Below are 24,317 nucleotides of genomic sequence, written 5' to 3'. Positions count from 1 at the left end.
GGGGGAAGGAGACGACACCACAAGGAGGATCAGGTTTATTTAAACCTTTGATGAGTGTGTGGGAGGTGTATGCTACTCTAAGTGTGTGGTGCCAGACGATGTGTAGAATTAATAATGTAAATAATACCAGGGGTTGTTGTAATTGCGTGTTGGATGAATCCTTCGTCATTCCAGAGGGGCGAGGCAAAGAGGTAGTCCGTGGGCAGGGAAGTGGTTGGGGGCTGGAGAGAAGCAACGAGGTCCGTGTCCAAGCAGGGGTCGAGGATCGAGGGAGGCAGTCCAGAATCCAGAGGGAAGTCGAGATACACAACTTGATCACGGGGAACAGGAAGAACACTGTGGAAAACACAAAGGACATGAGACACAGCACAAAGAGGTAACAGGGAGAGAGCAAGTACGCGGGAGGGGAAGCCAGAGACGGGATGCTTACTGCAAAGAGAAACTATGTTCCGGCGTAGGCTCCATGGGTCCGCTGGTCTTTATGCTGCTTGTCTTGATTGGCCCCAAGTGTGCGGATTGCTGATTGCCTGCAGCTTCGCCGTTGTGTGGGCGTGAAGTGCCCAGCGCGAGCAGGGGCGTGTCCTGGCGTGCTGCCAACAGAGGTGCTGGCAGCACAAGCTGCCGATGAAAGGTGGGTTAGAGCCTGCACCGTGACAGACATGTCCTAAAAAAGATGATCATTTTGACGGTGGAGAAATTTGAAATTAGTAGTAATTCTCAATTAATTTCAATAAGAATGTTGAAACTCGTAACAATGTTTTCGTTCCAATGGACTATGTGGAATTACGAACAAACTACAAATTGGCTACATTTGGCGGCCAACGTGAGCTCTGATCGTCGGGCCTGTTTAGAACTTCAATCAATCAAGGCGTCAAATTAGTCAACTTGATAAAGCGTTAGCTTTCATGTTTCCACTAGGACTCGTCCAGTCAAAGTTGCTTTAGTGATGATTCTCATGCGTGCTATTCATTTATCATATCATCTTTGACGGCTCCTAATAATGTGACGACAATCTGCTAAGTGTTCTCACGTCGGAAAAAAACTCCACGATTGACAAGTTTTCACAGCGTCTTTGTTTTTTGTCTTCTAACACGCCCGACCTTTTTGTGATACAACAAAGTGTTTCTTTTTCATACGTGATGAAAGTTAATACGACCCTAGGGGACATGTTTTCCTCAAGACACACTGTTTTTTTGTTTTTTTCCACAACAACCTGCATCTTGTGGCGTCCTTATGATTAACAATATGTTCTGTGCAAAGTGCTCTTTTAAAGAAAACATACAAATTCCGGCAGACAGACATATATAGCAACACTTCATCACTCTTTTTAATTTGACAGACAAGCAACGGCACCCACCGAAAAGGGATGCGGGATAAAAGCAGTCAAACAAAGTCAAGTAGTCAAACAAAAATGAATAATATCAAATATCAAAGTATAACATGATAATGGATGATAATGACAAGTCAGTATACATACACCAATATGGATATAATAGCATTGAGTGACCATGAGATTAGCTCCATCTTGCCTGGGTATCCTTCGTCTTCTGAAGCCTTGTCTGGTGTGTTATGTCCCTTATTCCACAGTGAGTTATTTTGCACCTGTGTCCCACAGTTGAGATAGTCCAAACAACTAGTCATGTTTTTGATAGTTTCCCAACAACACATTTTTTACCGCAAGGTTGAACACTCTTAGGCTAGAAGACAGTTTAATTTCTCCGCTCACATTGTCCCACGGTTTCACCCCTGCTATAAATAACGTTTGAGCTTTGAATGCGGAATTTACTAGGTTATGTTTGAATTTCATGTGGACCATCTCTGAGTGAAAACAGACTCTGTATATTTGCAGTTAGAGCCCTTTGTGAGGCCATAAATATAACTTGAAGGCTAAAGTATTGGATTATATCATGTAGTTTAAAAAAATTACTCATTATGAGCAGATCATTGGTATGAGCTCTATATGGGGCATAATGTATAATTCGAATTGCCTTTTTCTGGAGCTTAAATAGCGATTCAAAAGTGTCCCTGTAGGTGTGCCCCCAAACTTCAGCGCAATACTGTAAATGCGGCAATAAAAGAGCTAAGTAAATTGCTCTAAGGGAATTTTGATTTAGTAATTTTTGCATTTTCCACAAAATGGAGACACCCTTAGCCAATTTAGACTGTACTGCTTTCACATTTGGTTTCCAAGTCAGTAGAGCGTCTTTCTTAACCCCCAAGACCTTGTGTTCATTTACTCTTTTTATAGACGTCCCGCTAACTTCTATGTGTATGTTTTTTTTCAGTCCCTTTCTCCCAAAGAGGATATAGTTTGTTTTTGAGAGATTTAGTGATAGTTTATTTATTAAAAACCATAAATGAATTTTTGACAATTCACTGTTCACTGTGTTTACTAATGGAATACATATATACATATATATATATATACATATATATATATATATATATATATATATATATATATATATATATATATATATATATATATATATATATATATATATATATATATATATATATATATATATATATATATATATATATATATATATATATATGTATATATATATATATATGTATATATATATATATATATATATATATATATATATATATATATATATATGTATATATATATATATATATATGTATATATATATGTATATATATATATATATATATATATATATATATATATATATATATATATATATATATATATATATATATATATATGTATATATAAAATATAATTATATATTAAATAAAATATATTAAAATAAAAAAAATATATATATATATTAAATAAAAAACATATAAAAAAGAAAAATGCATATGAAAAATAAGAAAATATACACTTGTTTGTACCTACAGAAGACATTCGATTATTTATTAATAATACATGTATAATAAATACATAAAAAATAAATACCAATACAAATATAAACAATTAATTAAATAGCATACATTTGAAAAAAAATTAAATAAAATACATTTTAACAAGACATACAAATATTGATATTAAATAATAATAATAATACATTATTAATGTTATTTTATATTATTTGTTATATTTTTCTTGTTTTAAAGAAAACATACAAAAATATATAACATATATTACATAAATAACATATAACAAAGTAAAATAAATATAAATATAAAAAATAAGAAAATATACACTTGTTTGTACCTACAGAAGACATTCGATTATTTATTAATAATATATTTATAATAAATACATACACAAATAAACATTCAATTAAATAAAATACATTTGAAAAAAATAAAAAATAAAATACATTTAAACAAGACATACAAATAATTATATTAAATAATAATATTACATTATTAATGTTTTTTTATATATATTTTTTTACTTTTTGTAATTTGGACTAAGAAAATGATTGGGATTTTTTAAATGTGTTTTAACCTGTATTGTGCTAGTGTTAAGAATATGTGTACATTAAAAAATATATTATTAATCATAAATATTAACAACATATATGATAGAATATGATAATAAAACAAAGGCAAATTCAGATGGAAAAAATATGTTGTTTTTTTTTTTGCCAAAAAGTTGTTTACAGGGACACATTTAAAGTGCCACTTGCAGGTAAGGGGTGTTACTGCACCTCTTCGCTCATTCCAAAATTGTCTCCTTACATGCACCCCCGTCTAATCTCGCCCACTACTTCCTGTTTTATTTTATGGGGATGAGACACTTTGATAGAAAGTGTGCCTAAGCGCCACTTTGGTGAGTGCGGTGCTGCAATAAAGTCACCCTCCTGCCCTTTTTATGTGCACCACAATAACAGAACAGCCTCCGCTCTCCGCCACTTCCTGTAAATATGATGCACTCCTCGCTCCAAGTCGCCGGGTTAAACGCTATCAATACGGGTAAACGGGCAATAGCAGAATAATGAGATGAGGATTTTTTTTTTTCATCTCCGGCAAGAAAATGAATGTAATCAGTGTAGTGTGAGGTCAGCGTTGGAATTAAAAAGGTAATCAATCAATGACGTCTCACTTTGGATGATGTAGCGCTCTATCACTGTACCGGCCTTAATTGGGCTAAATGTCGGCCCCTGTTAGTTGACTGGCAGACAGCAGCTGCTGCTTGATTTGTGGACAGATGGTGGGCGGTGCTGAAGGTCAGTCTGCTTACTTTCTATCTGTGCGTGTGTGTTTTTTTTGGTGACTTTTCCAGTAATACATAAAGCTGGCAAGCAAGCTAGGGAGGGACGGTGACCAATAAGCTTGTTGACATGATTAAAAGTGTGAAAAAAAATGCACCCTTAGTGCTTTTGAGCTGGTAAACATTTGAGCAATCACATAAAAAGTGAAGGCTTAAAGTTGAATGGCGTTAGCTGACATTCCTCTTATAGCTTTAAAGTGTAATAAACAATTCAGCTCATGCGGGCGACAGAATTGTCAATAAATTGATGGCTGTGGAGCTACACTCAAGTAGTTTGCTGTCTACAGAAGTGTTGAGCAATCCTGCTGTCCAAACAGGAGCTCAGAACACTCCAATTTAAAAAAAAATCTTAGTATTTGCCGAGCTATAAGCCACATCCACTGAATTTTAGAAAAAAAAATGATAACACTTTAGTATGGGGAACACATATTCACCATTAATTAGTTGCTTATTAACATGCAAATTAGTAACATATTGGCTCTTAAAGGCCTACTGAAACCCACTACTGCCGACCACGCAGTCTGATAGTTTATATATCAATGATGAAATCTTAACATTGCAACACATGCCAATACGGCCGGGTTAACTTATAAAGTGCAATTTTAAATTTCCCGCCACACTTCCGGTTGAAAACGTCTAGATATGATGACGTATGCGCGTGACGTCAATGGTTGATACGGAAGTATTCGGACCCATTGTATCCAATACAAAAAAGCTCTGTTTTCATCCCAAAATTCCACAGTATTCTGGACATTTGTGTTGGTGAAGATTTTGCAATTTGTTTAATAAACAATGGAGACTGCAAAGAAGAAAGCTGTAGGTGCGATCGGTGTATTAGCGGCGGACTACAGCAACACAACCAGGAGGACTTTGAGATGGATAGCAGACGCGCTAAGTGAGTACAGCTTTGGCTTCCAAACATTTGATCGCTTGCCCGTACGTGCGTGTCGCTATGTGCATGTCACGTACGTAACTTTGGGGAAATATATGTTTCTTGCCGACTCTGATGGCGGCCTGGGTGTCGTCGAAAGCTACAACGCCCACAGCCGTCCCTTAGCTAAGTTAGCTTCAATGGTGTCGTTAGCAACAGCATTGTTAAGCTTCGCCAAGCTGGAAATTATTAACCGTGTATTTACATGTCCATGGTTTGATAGTATTGTTGATCTTCTGTCTATCCTTCCAGTCAGGAGTTTATTTATTTTGTTTCTATCTGCATTTGAGCCCGATGCTATCACGTTAGCTCAGTAGCTAAAGAGCTTCGCCGATGTATTGTCGTGGAGATAAAAGTCACTGTGAATGTCCATTTCGCATTCTCGACTCTCATTTTCAAGAGGATATAGTATTCGAGGTGGTTTAAAATAAAAATATGTGATCCACAATAGAAAAAGGAGAAAGTGTATAATCCAATGAACCCTTGTACCTAAGTTGCGGTCAGAGCGAAAAAAGTTACGTCCTGCACTGCCTCTCTAGTCCTTCACTCTCACTTTCCTCATCCACAAATCTTTCATCCTCGCTCAAATGAATGGGGTAATCGTCGCTTTCTCGGTCCGAATCTCTCTCACTGCATTGTAAACAATGGGGAAATGTGAGGAGTCCTTCCTCCTGTGACGTCACGCTACTTCCGGTATAGGCAAGGCTTTTTTTTATCAGCGACCAAAAGTTTGAACTTTATCGTCGTTGTTCTCTGCTAAATCCTTTCAGCAAAAATATGGCAATATCGCAAAATGATCAAGTATGACACATAGAATGGATCTGCTATCCCCGTTTAAATAAAAAAAAATCATTTCAGTAGGCCTTTAATGAGTAATTATTAAGTACTTATTAATGCCTTATTCTGCATGGCCTTATTATACAACCAGTAAGCCATTAACTAAGAGTATTCCCTCAATAACCTCAGAATTATTGCTTATTAGTAACCCTAACCCTGACCTTAGCCCTAACCCTAAATCTAACCCTTATATGTTCCCCTAGTGTCCAAATAACTTTAAATTAAGTCTTTTTTACTTTAAAAAGCAACTAATTAACCCTTGTGTGGTGTTCGGGTCTGTGGGACCCGTTTTAATTTTTTATTAAAAGAAAAATGATACAATTTATTAATTTTTCGAACTGAGACTCACTGACTTTGGCTCATTTTCTGTGAAGAACATATATCAGAATACATATTTAATGACCACACACCATACACCCCCCCTACACATTTCTATTACATATAAGATGTCCGGGTCCACTGGACCGGGGCTAATAGAAGTGTGGAAATTGATGTTCTGTGTACCACAGGCACCCACCCACCCACACACACAAAAGTGTTTGATTGTAAGGCACTAAAAGCCACAAATTGCAACGGGTCCATCAGACCCACAAACACTGGCTGAGTAATAACAATATGAACATTACAAAGGGTTAATGGTGAATATGTTCCCCATACTAAAGTGTTAACTAAAAAATATTTTTCCATATATTAGCCGCCTCGGACTATTAGACGCAGATATTTACGTTGTAAAATGAGTTTTTTAAATGGAAAGATTTTGTCAATGTATATTTATTCACATACCTTAATTGTTTCCAAACTGTCATGCACATTTTGTCCAATCAGAATCGTGGAAAAGCAGCAACAGCTGACTTGGTGGCATTACACGCTTGTTATTATAATATTTATTTTGATATACTAGACCAGGGGTCGGCAACCCAAAACGTTGAAAGAGCCACATTGGACAAAAAATACAAAAAAAAAATCTGTCTGGAGCCGCAAAAAATTAAAAGCCTTATATAAGTGTTATAATGAAGGCAACACATGATGTAAGTGTCTATATTAGCTATATTAGCCTACTATCAAAGGCTGACACAAATCTTCGTTGACAGAAATGCTGTATTTTAATTTGTATTCTACACATTTTTGCAACATTAGAAATCATTAGTAAAACGGAGGCTTCTCAGAGGATGAGATAACTTTTGGAAATGAATGGCTCAGAATGGCCAAAGTTGTAGATGTGTGTGTCCAAGTTAAAGGAAACAGCAGGCTGTCTTTTTCTAATGGATTTATTACAATCTTTGCGAGCTGGGTAATGTTTCCTGTGGTCTGGAACAACATGGCACACAAACAACTATCATAAATGCAACCAATGCTACATACAGATAATGTTTAATGAGACATGCAAGTAAATATTAAATACACAGAGGACATTAAGGAAATTAAATTAGTTCAAATATACCTACAAACGAGGCATAATAATGCAATATGCATGTTAGCATCGATTATCTTGCTGTCATGCACTGACCAAATATATCTGATTAACAGTCCAACAAGTCAATAACATCAACAAAGCTCATTGATGTGCACATGATTTGTGCATTCACGCACAGAATAAAAAGTTTGGTGGACAAAATGAGACAAAGAAGAAGTGGCATAAAACACGTCTTTCTGTGGCAGCATTGGAGAAAGTTGGACATGTAAACAAACTACGATGAGTTCAAGGATTGCTGAAATTAGTAGGACAAAACGGCGCTCTCCAAATACTCTCATCAGTGAAGCATGTTTATTATAAACAGTGGGATTTATAACAATTAGGAAGGTTTGTGTCATGTTTTTTCTCCTATAGAAAATATATTAAAACAAAAAATATATTTTTTTCTTCATCTTTTTCCATGTTCACACATCTCTGAAAGAGGTCCCGGGAGCCACTAGGGCGGCGCTAAAGATGCAGCTCTAGGGCCGCGGGCTGCTGATCCCCTTACTAGACGTACAGGGACATGTACATTATCTTTAAAACCAGCCTGCACGTACACACAGCCTTGGGAATATTATGAATCTCTTTGTTAGTGTTTAAAGCGCACGTACGTGCCTGTGTTGCTGATATCCACCGACACTCCATCCATCCATCCATTTTCTACCGGGACAAGTCGCCACTCATGGAATTATAACATGTTTAATTACCAACATGGTGATATATTACATGTGCAGTGAAGTGTGCATTATTTCCAAAATCAGTGCACACTTTAAGCAGCCGAGGAAGCCTCTGTGACGCTGCAAAACTCTTGTGGCGTTATAACGCATTTAATCATCGATATGGTGATATATTACATGTGCATTGAAGTGTACATTATCTTTAACATCAGTACACACTATCAAGGAGAATGCTACATCATGTTTTTTTAGTCGCTGGGGCGCTTTATGCACGCGCGGTTGCACCGAGCACCATCTACAAAAATAGGACCCACACACGTAAGTTAGCGTCATGATCTGTTGTTAAATAAGGGCTAAAGACACAAGCTAATGTTGCACATTTCTTATGACACAAAGCAAAAAGTCTTGCTAGTCAAAGTTGTCCCATGAGCTGGCGGTTCAACAGCGATCATTTCCAAAACAGCTGACTGTCATTAGCGCTGGCGGGAGTGTCGCAATAAGTGTGTGAGAGAAAAACATTTCAGTTGTTTATGTGAGAGCATTTCAGTAGTGTATGTGAGAGGTCTTTCTGCATAATGTCCCTATCGGCCCCTCATATCGGAAAGCCCATTTTGATGAGTCTTTTTTATCAATATTGAGTGAAAATAGCATACAATAAGTACCTTATAGTGTGTTTAAAGCCAGGAAAGCAGTGTTGTTGAACTTTGAAAATGACAGCGCACCACTTTGAGGTCACCAGAGGAGTACAAGTTTGTGCCGTGTACACGCATACGCTGAGCGGAGAGTTTTGGAACTCTACACTTTGGCCAGCGTTTTCAAAAGTCTATGTTTTTAAGGACACAAGTATGCGTTTACGTGTGGACAAGAGTCCTAAACGCAAAGATAAGTATGTGTTTATTAAGTGTCTGTGTTCGTGTGAACCTGGCCTAAGATATGACATATTATTAGAAGTAGACATAACCATTCAAGCTATATTGGGGTGCAGAAAAACAACAGGAAACCTTTCATATCTGGACATCAGAATCAGAAATCAGAATCAGAAACACTTTATTAATCCCCGAGGGGAAATTACAATTTTCAGCACAATCCCATGTCTCCTCTTATAGAGGATAAATCCTATGGATCATGCACCTGGCCCTCAGACTCCAGCTGTCTTCCCTAAGTCTGTGAGCATGAAACGATGAAGGCTGTTCATATGAGGGGCAAAATGTCTTCTGCGACAATCGGAACAGTCTGGTTGTGATCGATTCAATGCCCTAAGAATACAATAAACTGAGTGAACGAAATTAAAGGTTCCACTTTTGGTCCAAACTCAAGTCCTGTTACAAACATACAAGGAATCCAATCCTGACTTGGTCTCCACATGAGTTCCCCTTTTTCCCGTCCTTTCACAAGACTTTATTGTCTTTGATCAGGTCTTTGATCAGATTTAGCCTGGATAAGGTTATCCAGTGTAAATCACACCTAACCTTATCCGTGTCCACACACAACAATGCCACCGATTAAGGCCCCCTCCGTCCACCGGCGCAACGCGACCTAATACGCATGCGCGGAAAATGTACACGTCATAGTCACCTCCAGTGTTGCTTTGTGTGCAAGTTCTTAAATTAAATGTAACTTATCTGAACAATATCCAGTGTTGTGGTATTTCAATTAACTGGAATCCAGTGTGCTTCGGGCCCTATTGTAATGAATCACACCTGAGCCATCATACATTAATCAAATCTTTAGTAGACACGTAAACAATGTGATAAAGAACGTTTGACAACAATCAAACTAGGGATCTAGCTATCTGGTCAGGACACTCCTCACTCTTTTGCCTTCACCTTCATTGTCCATTCCTCTTTGGTGACTTTATATACTCTGGACCTAGACGTTGAGTCCGCGACATACATGGCGGACAATAACTGATACAGTCTGCTTTGCCAGTCCAAATGCATTCGCCGTTTTTCTCGACGGCCAGGTAATACAAAGCACACGCTACCTTTTTTATCACATCTTATCGCATTCTCGTTGTCTCTCCTTCGACAAATGGACAAAGTTTTTCGCTAAGTAGAATCACAGCTGACCCGGCCGGACATTCGAAAGTTCTCTTGCCATCAGAGAAGTGTTGTATCCCAAATAGCTGCAATCGCTTTCTCTTAAGGTATTCATGTGTGATTTCCACAAGCGTCTGTACATGTAGAAGAATGAGAAACACGGGCATGTCTGGATGACTCGCCTCCATATTTCCAGTGGTTAGTTCCGAGTTACGAAACCGCTTTATTATGAAGCTGGCTGTGGCGCGTTCTTTCTGACGTCACTTCCTGTGTGAGGCGCAGTCTTTCTGGCGTCACTTCCTCTCCGAACTCAGTTTGTGAACGATCAATGAGTCTATACAAAGCTAAGTGCCAGAGATTCAAGAAATACATGGCGCACTTACCCGTGTAAAAATTTGTCCGATGAGGGGGACTTTAAACGCTGGTTTAGTGTGGCTGAAACGGGGCTTAGGCTAAATAATTATTCGTTTAAGGGGTTAAACGACTTAGTGTAGACATAGCCTTAGCCTGCTTGCCCCCCCCCCCTCTCCACCAATATTCACATTGGCTTATCTTTCCACTTCCCACCACGCTGTCATCAATATCCCAGTCATCGAAGGATTCCTTCCTTATTCGTCTCGCTGCGAGCTTTTTGCAGATCTTCTCTAGCTGCTGATTGGTTCAATACTTTCTTTCACGTCCCTTCTTTTCACTCCACCTGGCCCTTAAGCCATCTCTTGTTTGCATCAGTCCAATAGGATACACACACATCGCCTCACCCCGGCACACAAATTCAAAAACCACATCGGCGTGCTGTCAGCATGAAGGGATTATAGGCAGTCTACATTATCCGCTTTCTTTTTCCACCCGCTCGCGGACTTCAGGCTGCATCCATCCTTCCCTGCTGCGCTCTTATCTCCATCCATATGTGCATCCATCAACCTCCCCTCCCGTCCATCCACGCTGTGTGGTACCGCGCAACGTGTGGACATCAGTCAGTCTAGGCCAAGGACTCTGCGTGTGCATGACATGGATACACATTCACCTACAAGACATCCCAGCACATTTGTATGTATTTTCTCCCCCCGCCCCATGTCACGCTGCATGGATGCACTTATGTCAGGATTCTTAAGGAGACAGTTCAGAATGAATCATCCCGCTTGGTGAGAATGTAGCCAATAATTTACATAACGTCTTTAAATAGTCAACGTATCATATATGCTAATTTTGTAGCGACAAAAATGCATAAGGGTGCATAAATAGACATAAAACAAGCAACAATATAATAGTATGAAATTTGCCATTTTATTTATTTTTTGTTTTTTTGGGGGACAAATATAATACTAATTATATATGGACACATGCAATATATTATTAGTATTAATGATTACCAATGACTTATATTGATAACAATAATAATGAATCATTGAATCCATAAATAATATTAAAAATAATCAAGTATGGAATCTTACAACAACCGACGATTCGATTCCAATTCCTGGAATGACAATTCAATTGAACACGATTCTCGATTCAAACCCATTGTTAATAATAACTATAAACAATTAAATATATTAACAACAATACTAATGAATCATTGAATCCTTTAATAATAAAAATAATATTCCGGGATGGTATCGGACTAGAATTCTTATTTCGATTCTGATTCTTGAAATCATGATTCGATTCAAAATTGATTCTCGATTCAAAACGATTATTAATTACCATTGATAATGAAATATATTAACACCATCAATAATGAAATAATTAAATCCCTAAACAACAATAATAATAATGATAATAATAATAATAATAATAATTAGTGATAACAATAACTCACAATTTGGTTATGATTCCTGGAATTACGATTTGATTTATAACCGATTCTTGATTCAATATAATAACAATTGATTTAAAATCAGAATAAATATTGTGATTCTGATTGAATTGATTTTTGGAGCAATTATATTAGTAATAATAATAATAACAATAATAATAATGATGATGATAATGACAATATTATTTAAAATAGATGGATGCATTTGTTAACAATTTATGATTTACAAATGTTATAGTTTTCTATTACTACCAATAAAATATATAGTGGATTCAAAAGACCCTCCACCCATTGAAAACTCATCACATAAAACAAGTTATTTTTTAAACTATGATAATGTTTTGGAGGGCAGCACGGTAGTAGTGTGCCTCACAATACGAAGGTCCTGGGTTCGATCTTCGTGCTCGGGTCTTGAGTTTGCATGTTCTCCCCGTGACTGCGTGGGTTCCCTCCGGGTACTCCGGCTTCCTCCCACCTCCAAAGACATGCACCTGGGGATAGGTTGATTGTCAACACTAAATTGGCCTTAGTGTGTGAATGTGAGTGGGAATGCTGCTGTCTATCTGTGTTGGCCCTGTGATGAAGTGGCGACTTGTCCAGGATGTACCCCGCCTTCCGCCCGAATGCAGCTGGGATAGGCTCCAGCACCCCTGAGAGGGACAAGCGGTAGAAAATGGATGGATGGAATGATTTGGAGTGTATGAGTAACTGGTAAAGGAAAAACATCTCCCACTTTTACTACATTATAATTTATTAACATGTATTTCGCACAACACACCAACACCAGAACCAATTTTGGAATAGCAGTAGAAAAGGAAACTGCTCAGTCAGCATTAATAGCACTGATGAGTTGATTGTAGACAACAATACTGCAGCTGCATTTTAAAGTGCATAAAGAGGTAAATGACGCTGCTTGTGAAACTTCAAATGCAGCTACTGCCGTCTTATGGAGTTCATCAAAAATACATCCATCCATCCATTTTACCGCTTGTCCCTTTTTGGGGTCGCGGGGCGTGCTGGAGCCTATCTCAGCTGCATTCGGGCGGAAGGCGGGGTACACCCTGGACAAGTCGCCATCTCATCACAGGGCCAACACAGATAGACAGACAACATTCACACTCACATTCACACACTAGGGCCAATTTAGTGTTGCCAATCAACCTATCCCCAGGTGCATGTTTTTGGCGGTGGGAGGAAGCCGGAGCACCCGGAGGGAACCCACGCAGTCACGGGGAGAACATGCAAACTCCACACAGAAAGATCTCGAGCCCGGGATTGAACTCAGGACTATTCAGGACCTTTGTATTGTGAGGCACATGCACTAACCCCTGTGGCACCGTGCTGCATCAAAAAAATAAAAAATAAAAAGTAAAAATACAGTTAGTAAAAAAATGTAGTTAGTCATTTTACTTCCTCCCTTTTGTTCTTGTACTATATATATATATATATATATATATATATATATATATATATATATATATATATATATATGTATATATATATATATATATATATATATATATATATATAAACAGTATATATACTGTATCATATATACTGTATATATATATATACATACATTTATACACATACTGTATATACATTCATACATACATATATACACATATATATCTCTCTATATATAGTTTATATACTGTACTGTATATACATATACAGTATATATACTGTGCATATATATATATATATATATATATATATATATATATATATATATATATATATATATATATATATATATATATATATATATATATATATATATATATATATATATATATATATATATATATATATATATATATATGTGTGTGTGTGTGTGTGTGTGTGTGTGTGTGTGTGTGTGTGTGTGTGTGTGTGTGTGTGTGTGTTTTTCCTGGTGCAAGAATATACTAAAGGACAAGCCAAGGAGCAGCAGCAGGGGAGAGAGCAGAGGTTGGTGCAACAGAGTGAAAGACAGAGAAAAGGGCATAAGTGCAGCCTGCTGGTGTGTTTCGAAATGAAGGCAACATGGCTCGCACTGCAGCTTCCACATACAAACACACACACACACACTCGCACGCATGCACACTTCACTTGGTGTGGGTCAGTGCCGGGTTGCCGAAACACAAGTCCACCCTCCGCAGGTTGCCGTGTGCAATAAGAGCTCGCTGCTAAAGTGCAGTCACTCAGAAAATACCCGACTTACCGATAGATTAACTCAGGTTGGCCCCTGCCATGAAACCACCATGTTTTTCCCCACCCCCGACTCTCACATGTAATACCTGAAGTCACTGCGGAGATGTTCTTTCGCACAACAACCCACTGAGGTCCATATCGCAACACAGCAGGAGTCCACTTGTGTCACGCACTTTCTTGCCTTCTGGAAATTGTCAGATTGCATTAGTGGATAGCCCCCCCATTCGCCTCCAACCCCCTTTCCCTCACACACACACACACACACCCCACCACTACCCTGTTGACACCTGGGTGACTCCAGGCTTGCACCTCGAGGTGTGAAAGCAGCTTAAGGATGCCTGACACCTCCAAAGGTGACCAAAGCTGACGTTCTGTCTCAACATGTCCTCAAAACCATGCCATAATTACGTCCATGACCTTTCTAATAATCCGCTTTTTCTTGGACAAAGGCGTTTGAAAGCAAGAACGATATCTCTGTCATTGCCATGGTGACGCCGCTTCATCTGCTTTTACAAGGGGTTGGTGGACCAGCCAGGAACACCTGTGGTGTAAACACGGATACACTTTGCGGCCCGAATTGATCAACTAGCTCAATCCGATGCGGGCATGTAAACAGGAGTTCAGAACATCCCAGTTGATTGTTGCTTTTCTTAATCATGCCTACTTTACACAACTTGCGTGCTATAAAACGCGGTATAAATTAGAGTAGTCAGTGTACAACTAGTCAACTCACACTCTGTGTATATTGTCTGTGCGTGCTTGTACTGTAATTGTCTTGCCTGTCTCTTTGTACTTTTCATCAATTTTCCGACATATTTATAGATTGGACTTTGGCACGTTGCAAATTGAGCTGTCTTCTATTTGTTGTGAGCTTCATCCTGCACCCCACTAAACCCCCCCTCCCCCAACTGTGTGATCCTGCTTCTATTACGGACTCGAGTTGCGCTATATGTGCTGCAACTTCCTGTAAGGAATTTTTGCAATCTGTTTCTTTTTTACCGTCCTGTTGATTACTTTTTGTTGTGGGTCTTTTGGGGGCCACAGTCAGCCTCCAACTTGTGTGTTGGCGGAGTCTGACCTCCACCCCCCACCCCCCCACCCCCCCGTCACCCTTCCTTGTCTTTGTCATGTGCACATGCTCCGCCCCCAAAGGTAGCCTGGAGCATGTGCACCCAGAGTGCAATTTGACATTGTGTGCCCTGAAAAGTTATTTTGCACCCTTTGTTGTGTTTGGACATGTCTTTTTGTGTTGTGTACCTCTATGGCCTCCGTTATGTGTATCTACAAATTATACCAGTGGAATTTAGACTTGAAGATGGTTTCTACATTGCATCTTTTGTCACTGGGGCACCAATTCAGCCATATTGGACCCCCAGTGACACACTAAAAGGTCCAATGTTGTCCAATGTGTCCCCCTCCTCTGTGTATAAATTATATTTTTTATAATTTATGCCGTGTGCACAGCGCAATCCATGTGTCTTTATCTGTTATGCAACGTTACTCTCAGTCCCAGTCTCACTGACGGACACTCCAATTGGACAAAACAAGTTAGAAAGTTAGATCCTTTTGTTGGTGATCGGAGGCGAGGACGGCGGCCCCCTAGGTGTCGACCGCAGGAACTGCAGCCTGACCCCCTCTGCAGATGAGTCACTAATTGTGTAGTCAACAACATTCAAGAGTGTCTTGGCCTCTTTTTGGGAGAGAGAAGGCAGGGTGTTGGGCTGGCTGACCTGCTTTGTGTACTGGAAATAAGTTTTCCATTACACGTTTTACCTTACATACATTTGCTACAAATTGATTTTAAAAAAAAAAGAAAAAAGAAAAAAAGTCCGCCCCTCAGTCCCTCCTCCTCTCCCTAACCCAGGTTTTTCTATTTGTCATTCTGATTTGATTGACAGCTGAGGACACATGTGGGGGCACTGTGAGGGGCGGCAGTGGGGTGGTGACCAGTCCCGGTTACCCCGGCAACTATGGTAACCAGGCCGACTGTACTTGGATCCTATTGGCCGAACCCGGAGACACCATCTCTGTCGTCTTTACAGACTTCCACACCGAGGAGAAGTACGACTACCTGGAAGTGGAAGGATCCGAACCACCGACCATTTGGTGAGTGACACTTATTGGCTTATTGTTCTACGTCACGCTGCTTTTTACAGTTTTATGTTTTATATTATCAATCGATCAGTCAATCAATCAAAGTTTACTTAATCACAAATGTCTCAAAGGGCTGCACAAGCCTCGGCTCAGATCCCACATCAGGGCAAGAAAAAAACTCATCATTATCAATATGGATATTTATATTTATGTTTTCCCTGAGGAAATATTAAAACCATCAGTTCCAGGGTCAAACTGTGGTATATTCCGATACTTTACAAACTACACAAACATTTTTTAAAGGGATAGTTTAACCTTTACATTTTGACTTACACTTAATCCTATATTTTTGTATATTTTATAATTTATTAACAATACATTTTGCTTAAACTAGTACATAATAGTAATTCAATTAATCAGTTTCAGGGTCAAACTGTGGTCATCATAAAACATTACATCGTAGATTAACTGTACTGTATTTTGTTGTAACATTTTAATGTGCTTTAAATTCTCTTCAAGTGTAAAAATACGTGTACCGCCAATTTAGTAACATTGTAATTGTATTTTAATGGCACATCTATTACAAAATATATTATGAGAAATAAAATGTGTCACTATTATGTTGTTAATTGTATTTTTTGTATACAATTGGGGGTTGGGGAGGAGGGGTGGATCCATTCCAGGGTCTAGCTGTGGCCATCTTTTTTTTAAATATTCAATGACTTCAGGTTTTTTACATACAAGTCATACAAGTGGAAACATAGGTTTACTACCAGTAATAGTAAAACATTAAATACAACAAATAAGCACCAATATTTCAAAATACTGTATATTATTATATATATATACAAATATATGTTTTAATTGTAATTATGATAAAACAATAATGATAATAACCAGTTCCAGGGTCAAGCTGTGGCCTAAAAAAAATCATAATAATCAGTTCCAGGTTCAAACTGTGGCCATCATAATTGATAATATATATATATTTAATAACTAAAGGGGTTTGTTTTGTCATACAAGTTTAAAAAATAGTTATGATGTTAAGAAAACATCAAATCATGATAACAATTGGTTTTAATGAGCACAGATATTTCAAAATATTATACATGACCAAAAATATATGAAAATAATTAGTTTTTAATTAAAAAATGTATACATTTAAAATAATCAGTTCCAGAGTCTAACTGTGGCCATCGTATTGTATTTTAAATATATTCTAAAACTACATATTTGTTTTTGTAAAAATAAGTTCACCGCCACTAAATTGATCATTTGAATTATAACACATATACTTCAACATATTTTATGAAAAATATAACCCTATAATATGTTACCATTGTGTTTTATGAATTAAAAAAAATATATAAATACAAATAATCAGTTTCAGGGTCAAACTGTGGCCCTTATAAAAGTATAACTAAGTTTTTTTGTTGCCATACAAGTGTAAAAATAGTGTCATATCTGCTATTAATAAAACTAAATATACACTATGTAACAGCAATGTTGATTGAACGAGAGCATCCCCTGTATCTCTTTTTTATGATTATTTTGCCTGTTTAACATTACGTTTCAGTCCCTGCTTGCTTATCATTGCTAAAAGAATATTTTACAATATCTTGTTCATAACGGGTCCTTCAAACAAGCTTTTATTTGTGTGTTGTTTAATCACAATCATTGTGTTTGGAACAAGGAGCCAGATATAAAAACTAGCAAAGATCAAATCCAAGCAGGAGAAGTTGTGACCTTTTTTGTTGTGTTTTGATTCAGACTTTTGTTTTGCACAAGCACACTAATCTAATCAGCATTCTCTAATCTCATTACACACCGTACTTTGATTTTTCTCTTACTTGCAATTTGATTAAGTGCGTCTAATGATTTACCGCAACGCACCATTTCCATTTGCGTTGTTAGCCTATGGGCAATAAGTCAGGGTCTCCTTTGACAGTGTTGGTTGTCGTTTTTTTTTCATATTTACACAGTTCTTTAAAAAAAAAAAAAAAAAAAAAAAGAGTAGTAGTGGATGATAGAAATTTGCAGGTGGGGAGAAAGTTTCACATTTCCCAACAGCTAGTCTGTTTTTTTGGCCAATATCCCACGTTTATAATCCGGTACAGAACCTGCGTTAAAGTCAAGCGGCGGCGGATTAACACTTAATTGCTTACACGCTTGTAATGTACCGGTAATTGCAGCGTTCTCACACTCATGTTTGACAAGTTCTCTTCTTGTGTCCTTTCCTTCAAGCGTGTGTGCTTTGCCACCCCAATGGACCTTAATTCTGCTACCACGGCCCCTCCAGAATCTTAGCTCTCCCTCCTTTTCCATGTATTCATCCCTTCTCCCCCCAGACATTACTACATAATAGTCTTCTACGTCCCAATTTCACTTCCCTGCCCACGAGAAGGTGGATTTGGTACATTTCTGCAGGGAAATAGTGTCTGTTGACAATCATTTGGCCAGTCCAGCGTGCCACTAATGGATCCCCAAGAGATGCTTGTGATTATTCTCATGCATTCAAGTCATTTTGCTTCTCACCTGAGCAGGCCATATCACTTCATGCTCACAGACTTGGATATCTGAGGCCCCTTCTACACTAAGGTTATCCAGGGTAAATCCCACCTAACCTTATCCGTGTTCACATACAACAATGCCACCATTTAAGACCCCCTAACCCAGGGGTGGGCAATTAATTTTTACCGGGGGCCGCATGAGCAACCCGAGCACTGCTGGAGGGCCACATCGATAATATTTCAATTAAATTTTGCTCAATATTATTTTTTATATATACCGTAGGATAAATAATAATAATAATCTTAATAATAATAATAATAATAATAATAATAATTAATAATAATACTTTCATTTAACCTAACTTAACTTTATACCAAAAGCACTGCTTTGGAAATAATTTGTACCCCTTTCAGAGATCACATTTAGTTCCCCCTAAACATCCTCATGTTTCACAATGAAATGTAAGCATAGAATGAAGTGTGCATTCCTGTAACTTTCTCTAGTAACAGCATTCCATGATTAATATAAATAAATTAACATTAATAATAAATGACAGTAAAATAAGCACACGTATGACTGAGGAGTCATAGTGTAACGTTGTGTGGTGTTTGAGTTGTCCGACTTTTTGTGTGGCCATAAACGCACCAGTGGTTTAGTGGTATGCGTGTTGGTGACAGATGACAAGTTGGTTTTGGCCTGGTTTGTACGGCAGAAAATGACTAGTTTTTCGAGATAAAAGTGTTTTACTCATGTTTTTGGTGTGGTTATGGCCGAATATAAACAGTTTTGCTCAATAAAGTGATCGATATAATTCCTGGCCCCAAAGCATCTCGATAGATGTTACAATAATTGAACGGTGTTGACGAACACCATTAGGGCCGCTTGTTGTCACTGTCACTCAGAGTTGCATTGCAAAATTACACAGAATAAATGTGTTTATTTTGTTTAGAATTCAGATGGGATTGATTTGGTGCGCGGCATATATTTGCTGTGCGCAGAGGACGCTTGAGCAGTGCGCAATTGCGCAGGCGCGCGCACCTTAGAGGGAACGTTGCTTGGCAGTCCATGTCTTGTTGAAAACACGCCATTCGTCATCAACTTTTCTCTTTTTAGCGTCTCGGGTGTAAACCGTGCATCACTTGTCGCTGTGCACCTTCACTCACAGGTTACACCCGGACATACGCACATAAATAACACTTTTAAAAATAAAAGCAGCACAGTTGTATTGCGTGCACGACATAGATGTTTTTTTCAACTTTATTTTGTAATTTGTGATTGCAGCTGTTCACATTCACTCACAATCACACACGTGCATACGTCCACACGGAAGTAATACAAATAACGCTTTTCAAAACAAAAGCAGCACCGCTGTATTGCACACTCGACATAGATACTTTTTAAAATGTATTTTGTAATTTATGATTGGCCTCACGCGGGCCGGACAGGGACGCACAAAGGGCCTGATGTGGCCCGCGGGCCGCAGAATGCCCAGGTCTGCCCTAACCCCTCCGCCCGCCGGCGCAACGCGACCTAGTACGCATAGTCACCTCTGACCTGGAAGTGTATTCTTACACTGTGTTTCAATGTAGAATATTGCCACATTTCTTTTAACAGTAAACCTTGCTTGCTTCACCAGCAGCAGCTGTTAGACTATTGTAGTGAATCACACCTGAGCCATCATACATGAATCATATCTTTAATGGAAGTTTGAAAGTAAACAATGTAATAAAGAACATTTTACAACAACCAACTACAAGACACTGTGCTTGTAGGCTGATATTGGCCGTCGTACTTGACGGCCGCAACCACTTCATGGCTTCACAATAGTTATGGAGTACAAAACTAGACGTTGAGTAATCGCTCGACATACATCGCGGACAATAACTGATATAGTCTGCTTTGCCAGTCCAAATGCATTCGCTATTTTTCATAGTCTTCCCTTGTCCACGGGAGCCCGCATTGTCGTTGTCTCTCCTTTCGACAAATGGACAAAGTTTTTCACTAAGTAGAATCACAGCTGACCTGGACATTCGAAAGTTCTCTTGCCGTTCCTCCGGCACAACACACTCCGTGACAAACATATCCCACCAGGCTGCCTTCTTCCAGGGCTTATCCAAAACCGTTGCTCAACATTGCTATGTTGCCTTCTGAGATGTGTTGTATCCGAAATAGCTGCAATCGCCCGTTTCCTTCTCTTAAGGCAGGGGTGTCCAAACTTCTTCCACTGAGGGCCGCACACGGTAAAATTAAAGCATGCGGGGGCCATTTTGGTATTTTTCATTTTCAAACCATAACAAAATACCGTATATGGATTTTTAAAACATTTTTTTGCCTTTAGGGCTCCCGGGGATCATAAAGGGTCATGTTACCTGAATATTACATTTGAACTATTATCTTGTTTGTTTTATGCTCTTTTGTCAAAGAAAACATTGATGTTTTTGTATGGCAACATACAAAAACATACGCAATATATACGCAGTATTTTCCACATAAAACATTTTAATGTGAAGTATTTGAAATAATTGGAGCCTTGAATAGGTTAATAAGTCATTATAACATTGTTATTTTAATTTTTTTTGAGCAATGGCAAAAAAATAAAAATAAAGATAGACAAAAGAAAAAAAAAACAGCCTGCATGGCAGCTTTGTGTCAACATTGCACCTTTTTTCTAGTGAGATTTCACCTCATTACACTTTTTTTAATGTTTTTTTTTTAATTTTTGTAATAGCATTTCCAGAATGTGTGGCGGGCCGGTAAACAATTAGCTGTGGGCCGCAAATGGCCCACGGGCCGCACTTTGGACACCCCTGTCTTAAGGTGTGTGATTTCCAAAAGCGCCTGTACATGTAGAAGAAGGAGAAACACGGGCAGAAAAGCGCTATACAAGTACAACCCATTTATCATTTATTATTTATGTCTAGATGACTCGCCTCCATCTTTCTAGTGGTTGCCGTCGAGTTACCGAACGGGTTGTTATGAAGTTGGCTGTGGCGTGTTCTTTCTGAGGTCACTTCCTGTGTGGGGCGTGGTCTTTCTGGCGTCACTTCCTCTCCGAACTCCGTTTGTAAACGATCAATGAGTCCATACAAAGAAATAGACGGCACACTTACCTGTGTAAAAAATTGTCCGAGGAGGGGGGCCTTAAATGGTGATTTAGTGTGGCTGAAACGGGGCTTAGGCTAAATAATTATAAGTTTAAGGGGTTATCCGGCTTAGTGTAAACATAGCCTGAAAGCCTGGTGCAGGATCCAAAGTATGTATACGCTACAGCATGTGTTCTCAAACTTTTTTCACCGAGTACCACCTAAGAAAAAACTTGACTCTGAAAGTACCATCATAATGACTAACAATAAAATACAGTAGCATAGTAGGCCTAAGTATTCATTAACATCAAGTCGGTGTTTTTATATAACAAATATATGTAACATTTTTGGCCACTTTAACACACAGCTTGAACAGTAACACTGTGCATGAATATAAGATGATAAAACACTGTACTTTAATCAAGTCATTATTTGGTGTACCACTAGTGGTCCACATTCTGCAGTTTGACAAGGCTGCTTTTGCTATTATGTGGTGTAAAACAACAGCTGTTCAGATACAAAAAAGTGAGACCTCTGCCAGCACAACAATAGTCATTAGGATGAAATCACCCTCGTTAGCATTCCGTTCAGTTGGATCAATGGTCAAAGGGGCACCACCTGCTTGGGTGCTTGGTTTCAGGTTCTGACAAATTCCACTCTTCTACTACTGAGCTTGCATACACTTTTTTTGATTGATTGAGACTTTTATTAGTAGATTGCACAGTGAAGTACATATTCCGTACATTTGACCACTAAATGGTAACACCCGAATAAGTTTTTCAACTTGTTTAAGTCGGGGTCCACTTAAATTGATTCATGATACAGATATATACTATCAGATATATACTATCATCATAATACAGTCATCACACAAGATAATCACATTGCATTATTTACATTATTTACAATCCAGGGTGTGGAGGAGGGGGGGGGGGGTAGGTTTGGTTGTTGTCATCAGTCATCAACAATTGAGAACAGAGAAATGGATATTGGAACAGTGTAGGTCTGACTTGGTAGGATAAGGACAGCAAGTAGTGGACAGAGAGACCGAGAAAGAGAGAGAGAGAGAGAGAGAGAGAGAGAAGAGAGAGAGAGAGAGAGAGAGAGAGAGAGAGAGAGAGAGAGAGAGAGAGAGAGAGAGAGAGAGAGAGAGAGAGAGATCAGAAGGCATAAGAAAAAGTATCTGCATTTGATTGTTTACATTTGATTATTAACAATCCGGGGAGGGTGTTAGTTTAGTGTTGTAGCTGCCTGGAGGTGAACTTTTATTGCTGTTTTGAAGGAGGATAGAGATGCCCTTTCTTGTACACCTGTTTGGAGCGCATTCCACATTGATGTGGCATAGAAAAAGAATGAGTTAAGACCTTTGTTAGTAAAATAATTGAGAAAGTTGTCCTCCAACAACTAAATCACTTCTTGGCTTCTACTGGCTGCCACAACAACTTCCAGTCAGGATTTCGACCTCTTCATAGCACAGAGACGGCCCTTCTTAAAGTTATAAATGACATCCGTCTAAACACAGACTCTGGCAAAACTTCAGTATTAATGCTTTTGGACCTCAGTGCTGCATTTGACACTGTCGACCACTCAATACTTTTGGACAGGTTGGAAAACTGGGTGGGGATCTCAGGCACAGTTTTAAGCTGGTTCAAGTCATATCTACAAGATAGGAACTATTTTGTTTCCATTGGTGACTTTGTATCAGAACCAACCAACGTAACGTGTGGAGTCCCCCAAGGTTCAATCTTGGGGCCGACTTTATTTAACATCTATATGCTCCCACTAGGACAAATCATGCAAAATAATAACATTGACCATCATTGCTATGCCGATGACACCCAAATCTATGTAGCGCTATCACCAAATGACTATCGCCCCATAGATCTTCTGTGCCAGTGCATTGAGCAAGTCAAACACTGGATGTGCCAAAATTTCCTACAACTAAATGAAGATAAAACTGAGATAATTGTTTTTGGTGCTAAAAAAGAAAGGTTTAAAGTCGTCCAACACCTTCAATCACTGTCCCTGAAAACCTCAAATAAAGCCAGAAATCTTGGGGTTATTTTAGATTCTGATTTACATTTCGACAGTCACATCAAATCAATAACAAAATCGGCCTACTATCACCTCAAAAATGTAAAAAGACTTAGAGGGCTCATGTCAGCTCAAGACTTAGAAAAACTTGTACATGCCTTTATTACCAGTAGGCTAGACTATTGTAATGGTCTCCTTGCAGGTCTTCCCCAAAAAAACTGTCAGGCAGCTACAGCTTGTTCAGAACGCTGCTGCTAGAGTTCTAACAAAGACCAAAAAATGTGAGCACATTACACCAATTCTTAAATCCTTACATTGGCTCCCTGTACATCAGAGAATAGATTTCAAAATCCTCCTGCTCACATATAAATCACTACATGGTCTAGGGCCCAAGTATATCACTGATATGCTCCCACTATATACGCCCTCTAGATCACTAAGATCTTCT

The 24,317-nt window shown here is 38.5% G+C and overlaps 1 protein-coding gene across 1 annotated transcript in view; it reads left to right on the top strand.

Annotated features, from left to right (window-relative positions):
• Positions 1-24,317, top strand: part of csmd3b (CUB and Sushi multiple domains 3b) — an 822,373-nt gene that overhangs the window by 437,282 nt on the left and 360,774 nt on the right. Inside the window, exon 5 of the mRNA XM_062056514.1 lies at positions 16,046-16,253. Coding sequence (XP_061912498.1) covers positions 16,046-16,253 — 208 coding nt within the window. The remainder of the gene's footprint in view (positions 1-16,045; positions 16,254-24,317) is intronic.

The sequence above is a fragment of the Entelurus aequoreus genome, linkage group LG08 (assembly GCF_033978785.1).
Source record: "Entelurus aequoreus isolate RoL-2023_Sb linkage group LG08, RoL_Eaeq_v1.1, whole genome shotgun sequence".
NCBI classification, from domain to species: Eukaryota; Metazoa; Chordata; class Actinopteri; order Syngnathiformes; family Syngnathidae; genus Entelurus; species Entelurus aequoreus.
The sequence above is the reverse complement of the archived record's forward strand: the minus strand, read 5'-3'. Positions and strand labels throughout refer to the sequence as shown.